The 12,257-nt window shown below is 45.6% G+C and overlaps 2 protein-coding genes across 2 annotated transcripts in view; both read right to left on the bottom strand.

Annotated features, from left to right (window-relative positions):
• Positions 1-6,106, bottom strand: part of LOC121329171 (voltage-gated potassium channel subunit beta-2) — a 54,231-nt gene extending 48,125 nt beyond the window's left edge. The window contains exon 1 of the mRNA XM_041274590.1: positions 5,728-6,106. The gene's annotated coding sequence lies outside the window, so the exon portion shown is untranslated. The remainder of the gene's footprint in view (positions 1-5,727) is intronic.
• Positions 6,107-7,760: 1,654 nt separating this feature from the next.
• LOC121329173 (protein/nucleic acid deglycase DJ-1) lies at positions 7,761-11,063 on the bottom strand. The gene is made up of 6 exons (XM_041274597.1): positions 10,880-11,063; positions 9,765-9,866; positions 9,575-9,634; positions 9,273-9,342; positions 8,816-8,902; positions 7,761-8,193 (listed from the first exon to the last, which is right to left on the bottom strand). Exons 1-6 carry the CDS (start codon positions 10,967-10,969, stop codon positions 8,033-8,035), a joined length of 570 nt encoding a protein of 189 aa, XP_041130531.1. The 5' UTR covers positions 10,970-11,063; the 3' UTR covers positions 7,761-8,032.
• Between the last annotated feature and the right edge of the window lie 1,194 nt (positions 11,064-12,257).

The raw sequence follows: 12,257 nt of genomic DNA, 5'->3' as shown, positions 1-12,257 counted from the left end.
TTTTTTAGAGTTTGTTCTATTGAAGCTCTAACCATTTGCTCTTTATATAGTGATCCTCCACAACAATGGTGTAACCGAGGAAACGTTTAAAAGTTAATTAGAATAACTAGCAACCTGGGACTGCAGTATACGTGCGTGTGTTTACAGTAGATAAGCAAGCGCGCCACTAAATGTGCACTAAATGCCAGATTATGTATTTCCAAAAATTTCTATAGGAATGTACGACGCAGAAACCTTTTGAATGATTTATTAGCTGGGTTTACCATTAATCAAAAGCTTTTAGCCACTCAGAGAGCTCTCGTACGAAAAAGGTTCATTAATTAAATCAGACGCAGCGACTACTCAAAGCTTCAGAATTCAAAGCTTTTCAAATAAATTAGTTGGACAACATATTGACACACATACAATTAGCTTGGACTATAGACCATCTACCTGTGCCAGTCTAGGCTATACAGTGCATTATTGTGATAGAGGGGACAACTGGCAAAGTAACTACCTGCAAAATGAATGCAGTATAGTTATGGGCTATAGAGTATACCGATCACTAAAGGATTACACCTTTCCTATGGCAGGGACACTAAAGATAAATTGAGCTTTCTATGGAGCTGCTGAAGTTCCATTAACACAGCATACGCGTCTAATGGCAGATGCTAGGACCGAGTCACAAAGAGAGCAGAAACGTAACGGACACCAGTGAGGCTGAAGGGTACGGATGCAGGGATCACACTGCAGATGCGTAGTAGGGAATGATTTCTCTCCGCTGGCTTCCTGGTAAAAGCCTGCCTCAGCATACAGCATTCCTTCAATGTCGAGCACCAATGAGCCAGCCCCGTGGAGGGCTCAGCAGTGCTTCAAACCCCCCTTTGTCTTGGAGTCGATCTTGGGGTTTACTGTAAAGCACATGCACAGAGCCAGACAAAACTAGAAGGTACGAAACAAACTGCTTACGACACATGCAACTCTGACGGCACTGCTTGAAAGAGTTCCTCTGATAACAGGTCTGTGAAACCTTTTCATAAGCAATCACACCATTACTCTGGCCATTAGGGACACACAATGCGCTGTTTATTTTTAACTGTGTGTCACAATGAGACGGTAGAATAGCCACACTCACCACCCCCATTATTCAGTATTATAGCACATTCATATTTAATAATTAATAGAATATTCCACACTTGAACACACACACAATGTAACCTTATCCAAACACAACACATTTAAACTCCAGGCCTCCACAGATTGAAATGCATTACTGGGGTCTCTGCTGATAATTCCCTCTTAAATCGCTCCGCCACCCCCTTAAACAGATACGGTTTAGTGCCATAAAAGAGACAAAGAAAACACTGGGGTTTTTTTTTTTTTTTGGTGAAAAAATAATAAACGGTCTGAATTTTACTGGGTTGGAATAACTTGGGATCCCCAGCATTAACTTCCCAGCTTCTGGGTCACCATGTACCCTAGCGTGCAGAGTCTGTCCCATACCATCGCTGCTATATTACAGCTTCCAGCATCTACAGACCATCTGCAACGAAAGCAAGACACCCGAAACAACAAATACATTCATTCATTTCAGCACAAAGTTACTCTTCTATCAATGCAATCCAGACCAGACCCACCACTGGATGTGATTACCACTAACCCATGGAAGGGAGCCCAGGCCGTGAAAGTGCTGCACAGACCAAGACATCAGGAAGGCTAAAAAACTGGCATGCCGTCAGCTTCTGCACGCTACAGCTGTGCAGTCTAACACATCTCACTAATTAAAACGACCCCCCTATTCAGCCCACATCCGCCGGGAATAGGCTGGGTAGGAACTATGAGATCATTCAATAACCCTGCCACCTTCCCAACCCTTAAAACCCCCTTCAATTTTAACACTGAAGGAGAATGCCAACGCTCTGAAGGGCCGAGATGTTGACTATGATGTCAGCGTGTCTTTTTGTTCCTTGTTGTAGATGTCAAGCTGGACTCAGCGGTCTGGAAATCCAGTGCATGTGGTTAGAGGTCATGATGGCTTCTTATACATTGTGGCTCATCCTGGGTGTCGCACTGTCAGATACTGGTTAATGCTGCTCAGACACAAGAGTTTTGCAGGCTGGTTCCCGCGTTTGAGGTCCCCTACTTTGGGGCAAAGTGCAAAAAAAACAAAGCAAAAGAGGAACAGCAGAACACAACACTTTAAAATCTGTCGTCCATAATACGTGGACATCTGTTTTGTCACTAAGGACGGCCACACTTGTGAGCTTGACAAATGCACCTTTTCATGCTTCACATTACAATACAGATGTCAAAGAGATTGTCCTTCACATACGCACTACCTTCTGTGTGCTGATGTTTTATTGCGATGCCCTTGACAGCGTCGCACCTGCGCCGTGCGCATCGTCCTGTAATGCCTCATTTCATTTTACTGGAATATATCAGATCTCTTTCCTGTGCTGTAAGCTTGTTGAGGGTATGCCTGCTCTCTCCGCAGATGAGATTGCTGATGCAAACAGGGGATCTGGGAATAAAAAATTACATTTTCCATGAGAGGATCACTGTAGTAAAATAAGAATGCTGGAATATTAAAGTGCTGGATTTTTCCACCCAATATGAAAGATTATAATTTCAGCACATAACCGTAATCCTTTTTACTCCTACACATTTAAAGGAGTTTAATTTTTGTTTTTCTAAACAAACAACATGCAAACATTTCCACTTAATCCCATAACAGATCTCACACGCAACTTTAATAGGCAAAATAACGGCTATTTTTATTGAACAGAAAATAAAAACAAAATGTGTTTTGCGCAAATCACACTTATCTCCAGCTGGGTTAATGTCAACCGTTGCATTTCAAAAACTATCAGAACATAAACTTATCTCCCTGTAGAAATCTGCTAGACCTTTATGGAAATAACTAACACGAGTCACCTCTAAAAAGGTCCACATCGTGAGGAATAAGCCTTGATCATACACACACAGGCTATAAAATGCCAGCCTAGAACGGGTTTAATATTGCTGTGCTGCACTTTTTTTTTTTCCTTAAATCTCTGGGGCAAAAAAAAAAGATGCAGAAATTAAAGTCAAATGAGGACACCTAGGGTTACACAGCCGGTACAGCTTATAAATCCTACAGGAGCAATACGGAGAGTACTCTGCAGGACATGCTATAGCCTACATAGTGCATCAGCTGGGATAGTGTACTCATTTAATTTTAAATGCACCCCCTGATTCTGCCTGCCTCACTGAGATATGCACCAGGAGGTAAATGTGGTGCTCTGGTTGCAGAAATCAGACGAACAACAAAAATATGTTACAGCAAAATACAACACAAGACTCCAAAACAACACCGGGCTGTGTGACAGGTGGGGAGGGCCCACTGAATATGCACTGAGGTGCATCTGGCTGGAAGAAGACACTTCAGAAGACACACAGCACAGCAGGGGTGCAACGCTTCCCTCTGTACCTTTACATGACATATCACAATAGAAGTACGTATCGTGATATAAGACCTAAAGCAGAGCACAGCTCATTGTAGATCATCCAACAGGTCTTGAATGAAGAATACGTGTGTTTTATAGTTGCTATGGATGCAAACTCTCCCCAGCTAACTGAATTTTTGACTATTAACAAAATGGCCCATCTGTAAATGACCTGATCTTCTTATGAACGATACAAGCTGCCAACCGGGCCAATCATATGCATCGTACCACGACCTGCATATCGTCATGCATATCATATCATAAGACTAGCGTATCGCTGCACCCCTACAGTACAGTACACTGCAAACACAGAGGGGAGAATCAGGGGGCAAACAAGTTCCCTTCACTTCCTGAAAGCAGGGAGTGAAACTCGAAATAGCCCAGAACCCAGACCTGGGTTTCACAGCCTCCCTGCTCTGAGCTGATCACACATATCACAGCACCAATCAGTCACATGCTCTTGAGTCTGTAGGGTTACTAACAGGAGCTGTCCATGCAGCTATATAGGACACGCCAAGGCATTTATCAGATATCAAACTCCTGGGTCCTGTTCATTTCAATAACATTCTTTATTGAGGGAGTTTCGAGACCTGCCTTTATTGAGGACACAGCTCGGCTCTTTCAAAGGGGTCTGTGTGGCTGGTTGATAAGTTAAGAACATAAGAACATAAGAAAGTTTACAAATGAGAGGAGGCCATTCGGCCCATCTTGCTCGTTTGGCTGTTAGTAGCTTATTGATCCCAAAATCTCATCAAGCAGCTTCTTGAAGGATCCCAGGGTGTCAGCTTCAACAACATTACTGGGGAGTTGATTCCAGACCCTCACAAAAGTGCCTCCTATTTTCTGTTCTGAATGCCCCTTTGTCTAAACTCCATTTGTGACCCCTGGTCCTTGTTTCTTTTTTCAGGCTGAAAAAGTCCCTTGGGTCGACACTGTCAATACCTTTTAGGATTTCGAATGCTTGAATTAGGTCGCCACGTAGTCTTCTTTGTTCAAGACTGAACAGATTCAATTCTTTTAGCCTGTCTGCATATGACATGCCTTTTAAGCCCGGAATAATTCTGGTCGCTCTTCTTTGCACTCTTTCTAGAGCAGCAATATCTTTTTTATAGCGAGGTGACCAGAACTGCACACAGTTATTACGAGCAAGACCGTAAGCTGTTATATATTGCAGCTTTGACAACAGTGAAGGACCGCTGACGAAGAGGAAGCGAACGCCACGACAGCTTGCATGAAGTGTGTGACTGGGGGCAGCTCTGAAATAATTCAAATTTTACCAGCAAGATTCCTTTGCTTGCCCATGCTAGTATAGTTTCATTAGTCTGTTAGAGAACCAGTGTGAATCCACCACCTGATTGCAATGCTAAAAAATACTTGTGGTATAATGAGCATCATACAAATATGATATTAGTGTGCTGCACTATAGATAGATAGATAGATAAGATTAGACTTTCAAGTCATGCAAAAAAAGAAGTTAAAATAACCGCCATCCATACTGCTGCAACTCTTCCATATTTTACACACTGACACAGTCGCTCCCACTGCAGCGCCCATACAGCCTGCAGTGCAGTGCGGTTCTGCAGCAGCATCCTGCAGCATCCCACTGAAACTCGTCCCAGGTGCCGCCAGCAGATGACGGGCACCTGGGACTAGATCCTGCCCGTGTTGCAGAGACGATCACCTATTTCTGACACCGCAGTGCTGCAACACAATGCAGATAAAGCAAGCGTCGTGCAACACCCCGGCTCGCACAGATCCTGCATCCCCTAACACAAGACGCGCTGCCAGCGACCCAGGCACAGGATCACTTGCAAACACAAGTACGATCCGTTTTTTTTAATTTAATTGTATTTATTTCAAGCTATTCCTTCACTTGCCGAAATGGATCAAATTAAATAAGGACAACAATGTCAAAAGCAACAACAACCATTTTTTAAAATACGTCACAATAGCCAAATTAAACAACCAGCATATATTTCTATTAAAAAACAAAACAAAAAAAAAAACATAAATAACAGCAGTATTATCCAGACTATCCAGCTGTCGCCCAAACACAATTTAAAAAGGTACACTGTCGCTTTAAAACAGATCAAATCATGCTGGCGGAAAAGAAAGCACGTTTTAGTTCTGGTAGATTCCCATCACAAGCACATGTATAGAAGCCATTATTATTATTATTATTATTATTATTATTATTATTATTATTATTAATCAGGTCAAGCTAGCAGTGCCGTATCTATATTTTCAGTAGATGCCGAACTACCTCAAATGGAGACACACGCGTATCTTTCCAGCTGCGGGACGGACCCCCCGCCTTTCTCCTCAGAGGCGCAGCTGCATTATTATAACCTGTTTTCTGAAGCCGGGACCCGATTTAGAGACAGAGCCGCCCTCCCTGCGAGTGTCCTGTGAAGACCCGCGGCAGAGGCAGAGCTGTCCGCTCCCACGCCGAGCCCGCCCTCCCTGCGAGTGTCCTGTGAAGACCCGCTGCAGAGGCAGAGCTGTCCGCTCCCACGCCGAGCCCGCCCTCCCTGCGAGTGTCCTGTGAAGACCCGCGGCAGAGGCAGAGCTGTCCGCTCCCACGCCGAGCCCGCCCTCCCTGCGAGTGTCCTGTGAAGACCCGCTGCAGAGGCAGAGCTGTCCGCTCCCACGACCGAGCCCGCCCTCCCTGCGAGTGTCCTGTGAAGACCCGCGGCAGAGGCAGAGCTGTCCGCTCCCACGCCGAGCCCGCCCTCCCTGCGAGTGTCCTGTGAAGACCCGCGGCAGAGGCAGAGCTGTCCGCTCCCACGCCGAGCCCGCCCTCCCTGCGAGTGTCCTGTGAAGACCCGCGGCAGAGGCAGAGCTGTCCGCTCCCACGCCGAGCCCGCCCTCCCTGCGCTGCCGCGACTCCGCTTGTTTTTCCCGCTCAGGAATCCGCAGCGAGAGCCGCCGCACGCCCCGCCCGCTCGCCTGCTGCGGGCCCGTCATTGGTCGACAGGGCAAACCGTCGCGATTCCTAATGGCCGGATCGGCTGTCCGTCACAGGCAGTTCCTCCGAGGCGGGGCTTGCTGAAACGCCCCGCCCTACTCGGGTGTCGAGGCCTCTATGGTCAACAGGGGAGTCTGTCTCCCGACGCTGCTTTCTGATTGGCTCAGGTGGCGGTCTTTAAAGCTGGGTTTGCCGCGCTCTCCAGAAAGCTTTCGAGTCAGGCTTTCAATTTTTTGTTTCTAACTGAAATGACATCACATTATGATCACATATTAAATACATCATTTAAAATACGACTCGGTTGTTTATTTTGTATTCCTAAACAAAATTAATCGCTGTTTTTTTTTTTTTTTTTTTTTTTGTTTGTTTTATAGATGAAATGAAAAACAATGAAATCACATCTTCTCACAAGGCGATGTTGACACGCCGGCTGCCTTTGAAACAGCAGCCTGAGAAACTTTACCGCGGCTAACGCAATTTACACAACTCCCAGCACCGTGCTCCAAAAAACCGCCCCGTTCATCACTTGAAAACAGTGTATACCAGTTAAACCGCTACAAGCAACACTGGGAAGAACTGTATTTGTTTATTGTGTGGCTGCCGTTACTTATCCTTTAAAAACGCTTTCTTAATTTTAAGCGCAATTAATTTGTTTCTGTACAATCCCGTGTTAACGCTACCATCACCATTCCTTGTTGCATCCTTCCTTTTTCTCAATCATAGTAAACAGGACACAGCTTAAAGCGTGTATTTGCATATCGGGTTCCACAATGCAAATTAGTGGTGACACTCTGACTCGCCCCCACTCAACAACAGCAGCTAATCGACCCCCTCACTGGATCGCTTTGGGGGGCTTTTTAAAGACGTGGCTGGTCACAGCCCAGACATCCCAGTACTGAAATGATTCCCCTTCACCAATGCCCACAGGACACCATTCACCAGACTGGTGCTTTCACACCAGAACTGCACACTGCATGCTGAAGTGTGCTCAACTGGCTGCAAGCTGGTACTAAAAAAAATACAAGCAACACCCAGAGTGAAAACAATCCATCCACCTCCTCTTTCATTCAAACTGGAGACGCTGTACAGTGGCACCTTCTTACCGTCGTGCGATTCACCGGTCCCAAAGATCCTGGTTTGCCATCTTTCACAAAGAGAAGTCAACCCGCATCCCCGTGCGCCATGGGGCTGCTTAACCATTCGTACATTTTATTAACCTTAAAGAATTGATCCTGGATTGCAAAGAGCCGTTTTTAACCCTAAAACAATCTCTCAAGGTCACAAACACTCCTTTAGAACCAAAAGCATTTTACACAATCAAAGGCAGATTCCATTTCAACTTTATTGAAGTTTGATCAAGCAGACGCCCACCCTTTGTCAAAACTACAAGAAATAAAACTATAAAAGCAACACAATCATTGACTGCGAGATGCATTTCGGCATCTACCCGCGGTGCTGCCAAGCTGGGGGCTGGGCACAGTCACCGAAGCGTGCAGGGTTTCCCAGATGATAATCAACAAGGTGAAATTAAAAGGCTGCAGGCGACAGCTGCCTGACGAGTGCCCTTTGTTTCGTCCGAGTCCCGCGGAAGGGCTGGTCTCTAGTCTTTCAGCACCATCGGAGCTTTCACTTGGTCGGCCACCTCCTTGCCCATTAGGGCTTCCACGATGGCCAGCGCAAACTCAAAGCTGGTCCCAGGCCCGCGGCTTGTGATGAGGTTACCGTCCTTTTCCACGCGAGACTCGGAGTACTGGTAGTGATCTGCAGGGAAGAGATGAGGAGCCGAGAGAGAGAGAGAGAGAGAGAGAGAGAGAGAGAGAGAGAGAGAGAGAGAGAACTGAACTACTTTTAAACGGACGCGTTCAGTGATGCAACAGGCTTAATAAAATCCCCAACTACAGCAAGCTATCAAAGTACTAAAAAAAACAAAGCCTAGTTTATTTGCCATTTTATCTTCAGCACTACAGCGACTGTGGGTCAGAAAGGTTATTTTGAGTACCAGGATAGGGACTGCACAGCGGTTCGATATTTCCCTGGTTTTGCCACCGTGTAGTGATGTACAGCTCAATACAATATGGAATGGCTCAGACTGCTACGCAATGTGAGTTTTAATGAATTAAGAGTAATGAATTATCTCTAAAGTACGGTCCTGCAGCAAATGCTATTGAAAGAAAAGCTCAGATCAATTGCAAAGGCAATACAAAAAAGCAAGAGCTTAGACTGTCCCCTTCTGGACAAAGCCAGCTACTACACTATGCAAAGGTCAAGCACCCTTCATTCAGCATCAGTGCAAAGTTAATTTTGCAAGATCAGACGCTTTTACTCCTTGCATGCAACAGCTTGTGAGCTGTAGTGCTGTGCCTCCCTCCCTGGTGCACGTTACCTCCAGTCATCATCTTGTCCTTGGCCAGCGGGTGAGTGGTGACTTTGCTTCCGTAGGCAATGCCGTGCGCCAGAAGGGCGGTGGGTCCTGAAAGAGGAGAGAGCGGCGACTCATCACTCTGAACCTCGACGCCACGCACAGAGCAATACACGGCAATACACGGGACATCGGAACACGGGCGGCTTCAGACGGAACGTCACCAAACTGAAGAGCAGAGTGGAGCATGCTGGGACTACAGTTACACGCTACAGGAGGAACCGCGAGACACATGCAAAACCAACAACAACCAACTTCTGTTTGAAGGAGAAAAAAAAAAATGACTGAGGTGTTAAACTGAAGAAAACGCTAAAATGCCAAAAGAAGTGGTTTGTAAGGAGTTGCTAGGGTACTGCACGCCAGCCAGCTTCCCCCAAGTCACTGGCAGTGTTAGACAGAGGGTCAGTCCCGTCTTCCCCACCTGCACAGATCGCTGCAATCAGCCTCTTACTGCTTTCCTGATCCTTCAACACATCCTTCACAGCAGAGGACTGCAAAAAAACACCATAAAACAAATGTCATGAAGACTGTCACATGCAGAGCAATTTAAAAAAGACTGCAAGTGAAAAGCAGTGGTCATGCACAGTAGTTGCGTGCATCGAGGATCAAAAGGAAGTTCTGGTGCATGTCAGGTGAGGTTTCCTTGCAGGTTACTGACTCCCACCCTGCTCTGCAACACAGACTGGAAGCTTTCCTTGCTGGCCCATCTGAGCTAGCTCTTACCTCGGAGAGGTTCTGGGCTCCCAGGTTTCCTCCTGGCAGGACCACAACATCATAAGGACCCTGGGAAAAAAAAAAAAAAACGAAATAAACTTTGACAGAGAGGCCGTTATTGCAGGGCGACAGTCAAAACAGTTGATCTACCATTTACCCCTTATATGCGCCCCTGCCCTTACCCCTCACCCCTCCGAACCTGTTTCCGTGCATCTTCCAGGCTGGCATCTGGGCAAAGGAGCACATCCCGGCTGCAACGCACTGGCTCCTTGCCACTCAGTCCGGCCAGGGTTACTGTGATCTGGGACAGAACAGAAAGACTCCTTTATACCTGCAGCAGGTGCATTTAGAACAACACGGGACGCTTCATTATGGATGGAAACAAGACTCCTATTGCATAGCAAATTCACCCAGTCCAGGTATTATTGCCACACTGATTAGCCCCAGTGTGTAGGTAACAAACTCTGGTACTGTCTTATCAAACTCCTAGTGAAACCCGGAACAGAGCAAACAAGATGCAATACAAGTACACATTTTTTCTTCCTAATCCCCGAAGTTACATAAAAAAGGATTTGCACAGATCTTACATGACTCACATTTCTGAAACATTGCTTTTAAATGCATAAAATGGCGCTCCCGTCTGTACCGTTGCTTTGTGATTTTACACAACACACGCACGGAAACTGTGCACGCAAGTGATTACTAGCAAGCCAGTCCAACGCTGATCTTTGACATTTACAGTCGCCTGCGGGTCTATTTCCATCACTGATCACTGTGATCCCACACAGTCCTTCAACTGGCTGGACCATTTCCACGCCAGGCTGTAATTCTGTCAGAGGACTGGATTATGGCACGCATTTCAACACTGCGGGAGAGCACTGGTGAGGTTAACTAAGCAATCTACAGCCTCTTTCTACTGCAGAACGGAAACCAGTTGATAATTCAGAAACATTTCGACCTTGCCTGCTGCCCTGGTACCTGTACGGCGATTATAATCGGACTTCAATCATATCAATAGTCTGTACCGTTACTCGCAGTTCTTGCGTAAAACACGTTGCATGTTGATTATAAACACACACACACACACACACACTCAGAAATTAGGGCAATATGCACAAAGCACTGTCCTTACTCGTATACAGCAAGCACATGTTGCAAACACATTAAATTATATTCTTAACTCTACAGTTGTTTTTTTAGGCCTGTAACTGTAGCGTTTAAACCGTGTAAACTGCAGACTCGCCGATGCGTCTGTTCATTCCCACGACATTATAACCATATCGCACAGAATAAAACGCGTCAGTTACAACTGACCCCAGCTCTACGCATGACGTCCACCGGTATAACCGTCTCCATCTCCTCGGCTCCTTTTGCCAAAATGACCATCGCACGCTTGGCAGCCATGGCTTGTTATCGATGGGTTTACTCAGTTTCCAGACCGTCAGTCTGCAAAGACAGATGAAGCAGACAGGCTCTCAGCACGCCTCCCTCTGCGGACTTTCAACGCGCACACGCCCCTTTAAACTACGGCCACGGGACAGGGACAAAACACAGAGGTTCTACAAAAGCGAGATGCAACGTGTCTTTATCGTTGCATGTTAATGTTAACGTTGCAAAGTCGGATAAATGATGGATACGCTTTCTTTCTTCTTGTTAAAAGTGTTCTTATGCCTGCAAATGGCTGCATCTGTCTGCAGAGATGTGTTCAACCAGACTCTGTAAAAGCCCATGGCTTCTAATGTAGATGCTTCACTAGATATTAAGGTACACAACTATTCTGTGTAATAAAGCGGTGATATAATATAGTTAAGACGCTAAGGTGAGATTTGCTTATATATTGCTATATATATATATATATATATATATATATATATATATATATATATATATATATATATATATATATATATATCTCTCTCCTCTCTCTCTACTCTCTCCTCTCTAATCTCTCTCTCTCTAAAAGCTATAAAAAGAAAAATATATGTTGTCAAATAAAAGTCTGTTTCAATTCATTTGAAATTGCACCTGGTCAATATGACCCAAAACATAACAGCCGTACATACATGGGGAGGGGTAAGGACCTCGGGAATATACCCTACATTTAGATCTGCTATACCACGGTCTTCCACCAGTCGGCAGGCTTGCCTAAAGAATACTCTATTACTTTTCCAATCCATTCGAGGGAGCCATGCACCGCGGGTTAAATGCAAAACCACATCGACAGTAAAACGATGCATTTGCGCTTTAAAAGTGTGACTCCAATAACCAAACGCAGTGACCCTAATACCGGTCTGCTACACACACCCGGGGTCTGTTTCGTTCTTGTTTGTGTCAGTGTGTGTGTGTGGTTGTGTGTCAGTGGGTGTGTGTCGCTTTTGTTGATTTACTTTTGTTTAACAAGCAGCGCGCTGTTCTGTACCTGGTAGAGTCCTTTCCTCTCCCTGCGTGTAACTGCGGATTAAGGAAATCCGATCTGAAAGGTGTGACGCTCTATTAAACTCCTCATCACACAGAATGTAAGCGCTAAAGCATTACTCTTAGTCTCATTAAAAACACACACACGCACACGCACACACACACACACACACACACACACACACACACACACACACACACACACACACACACACACAGTTAGGTTATTGTTGTTCACACTGCCTTCGGGACCCTTGATTCCCTGGCAGGATGTACG

Source organism: Polyodon spathula, chromosome 16 (assembly GCF_017654505.1).
Source record: "Polyodon spathula isolate WHYD16114869_AA chromosome 16, ASM1765450v1, whole genome shotgun sequence".
In the NCBI taxonomy this organism is placed as follows: Eukaryota; Metazoa; Chordata; class Actinopteri; order Acipenseriformes; family Polyodontidae; genus Polyodon; species Polyodon spathula.
The sequence above is the reverse complement of the archived record's forward strand: the minus strand, read 5'-3'. Positions and strand labels throughout refer to the sequence as shown.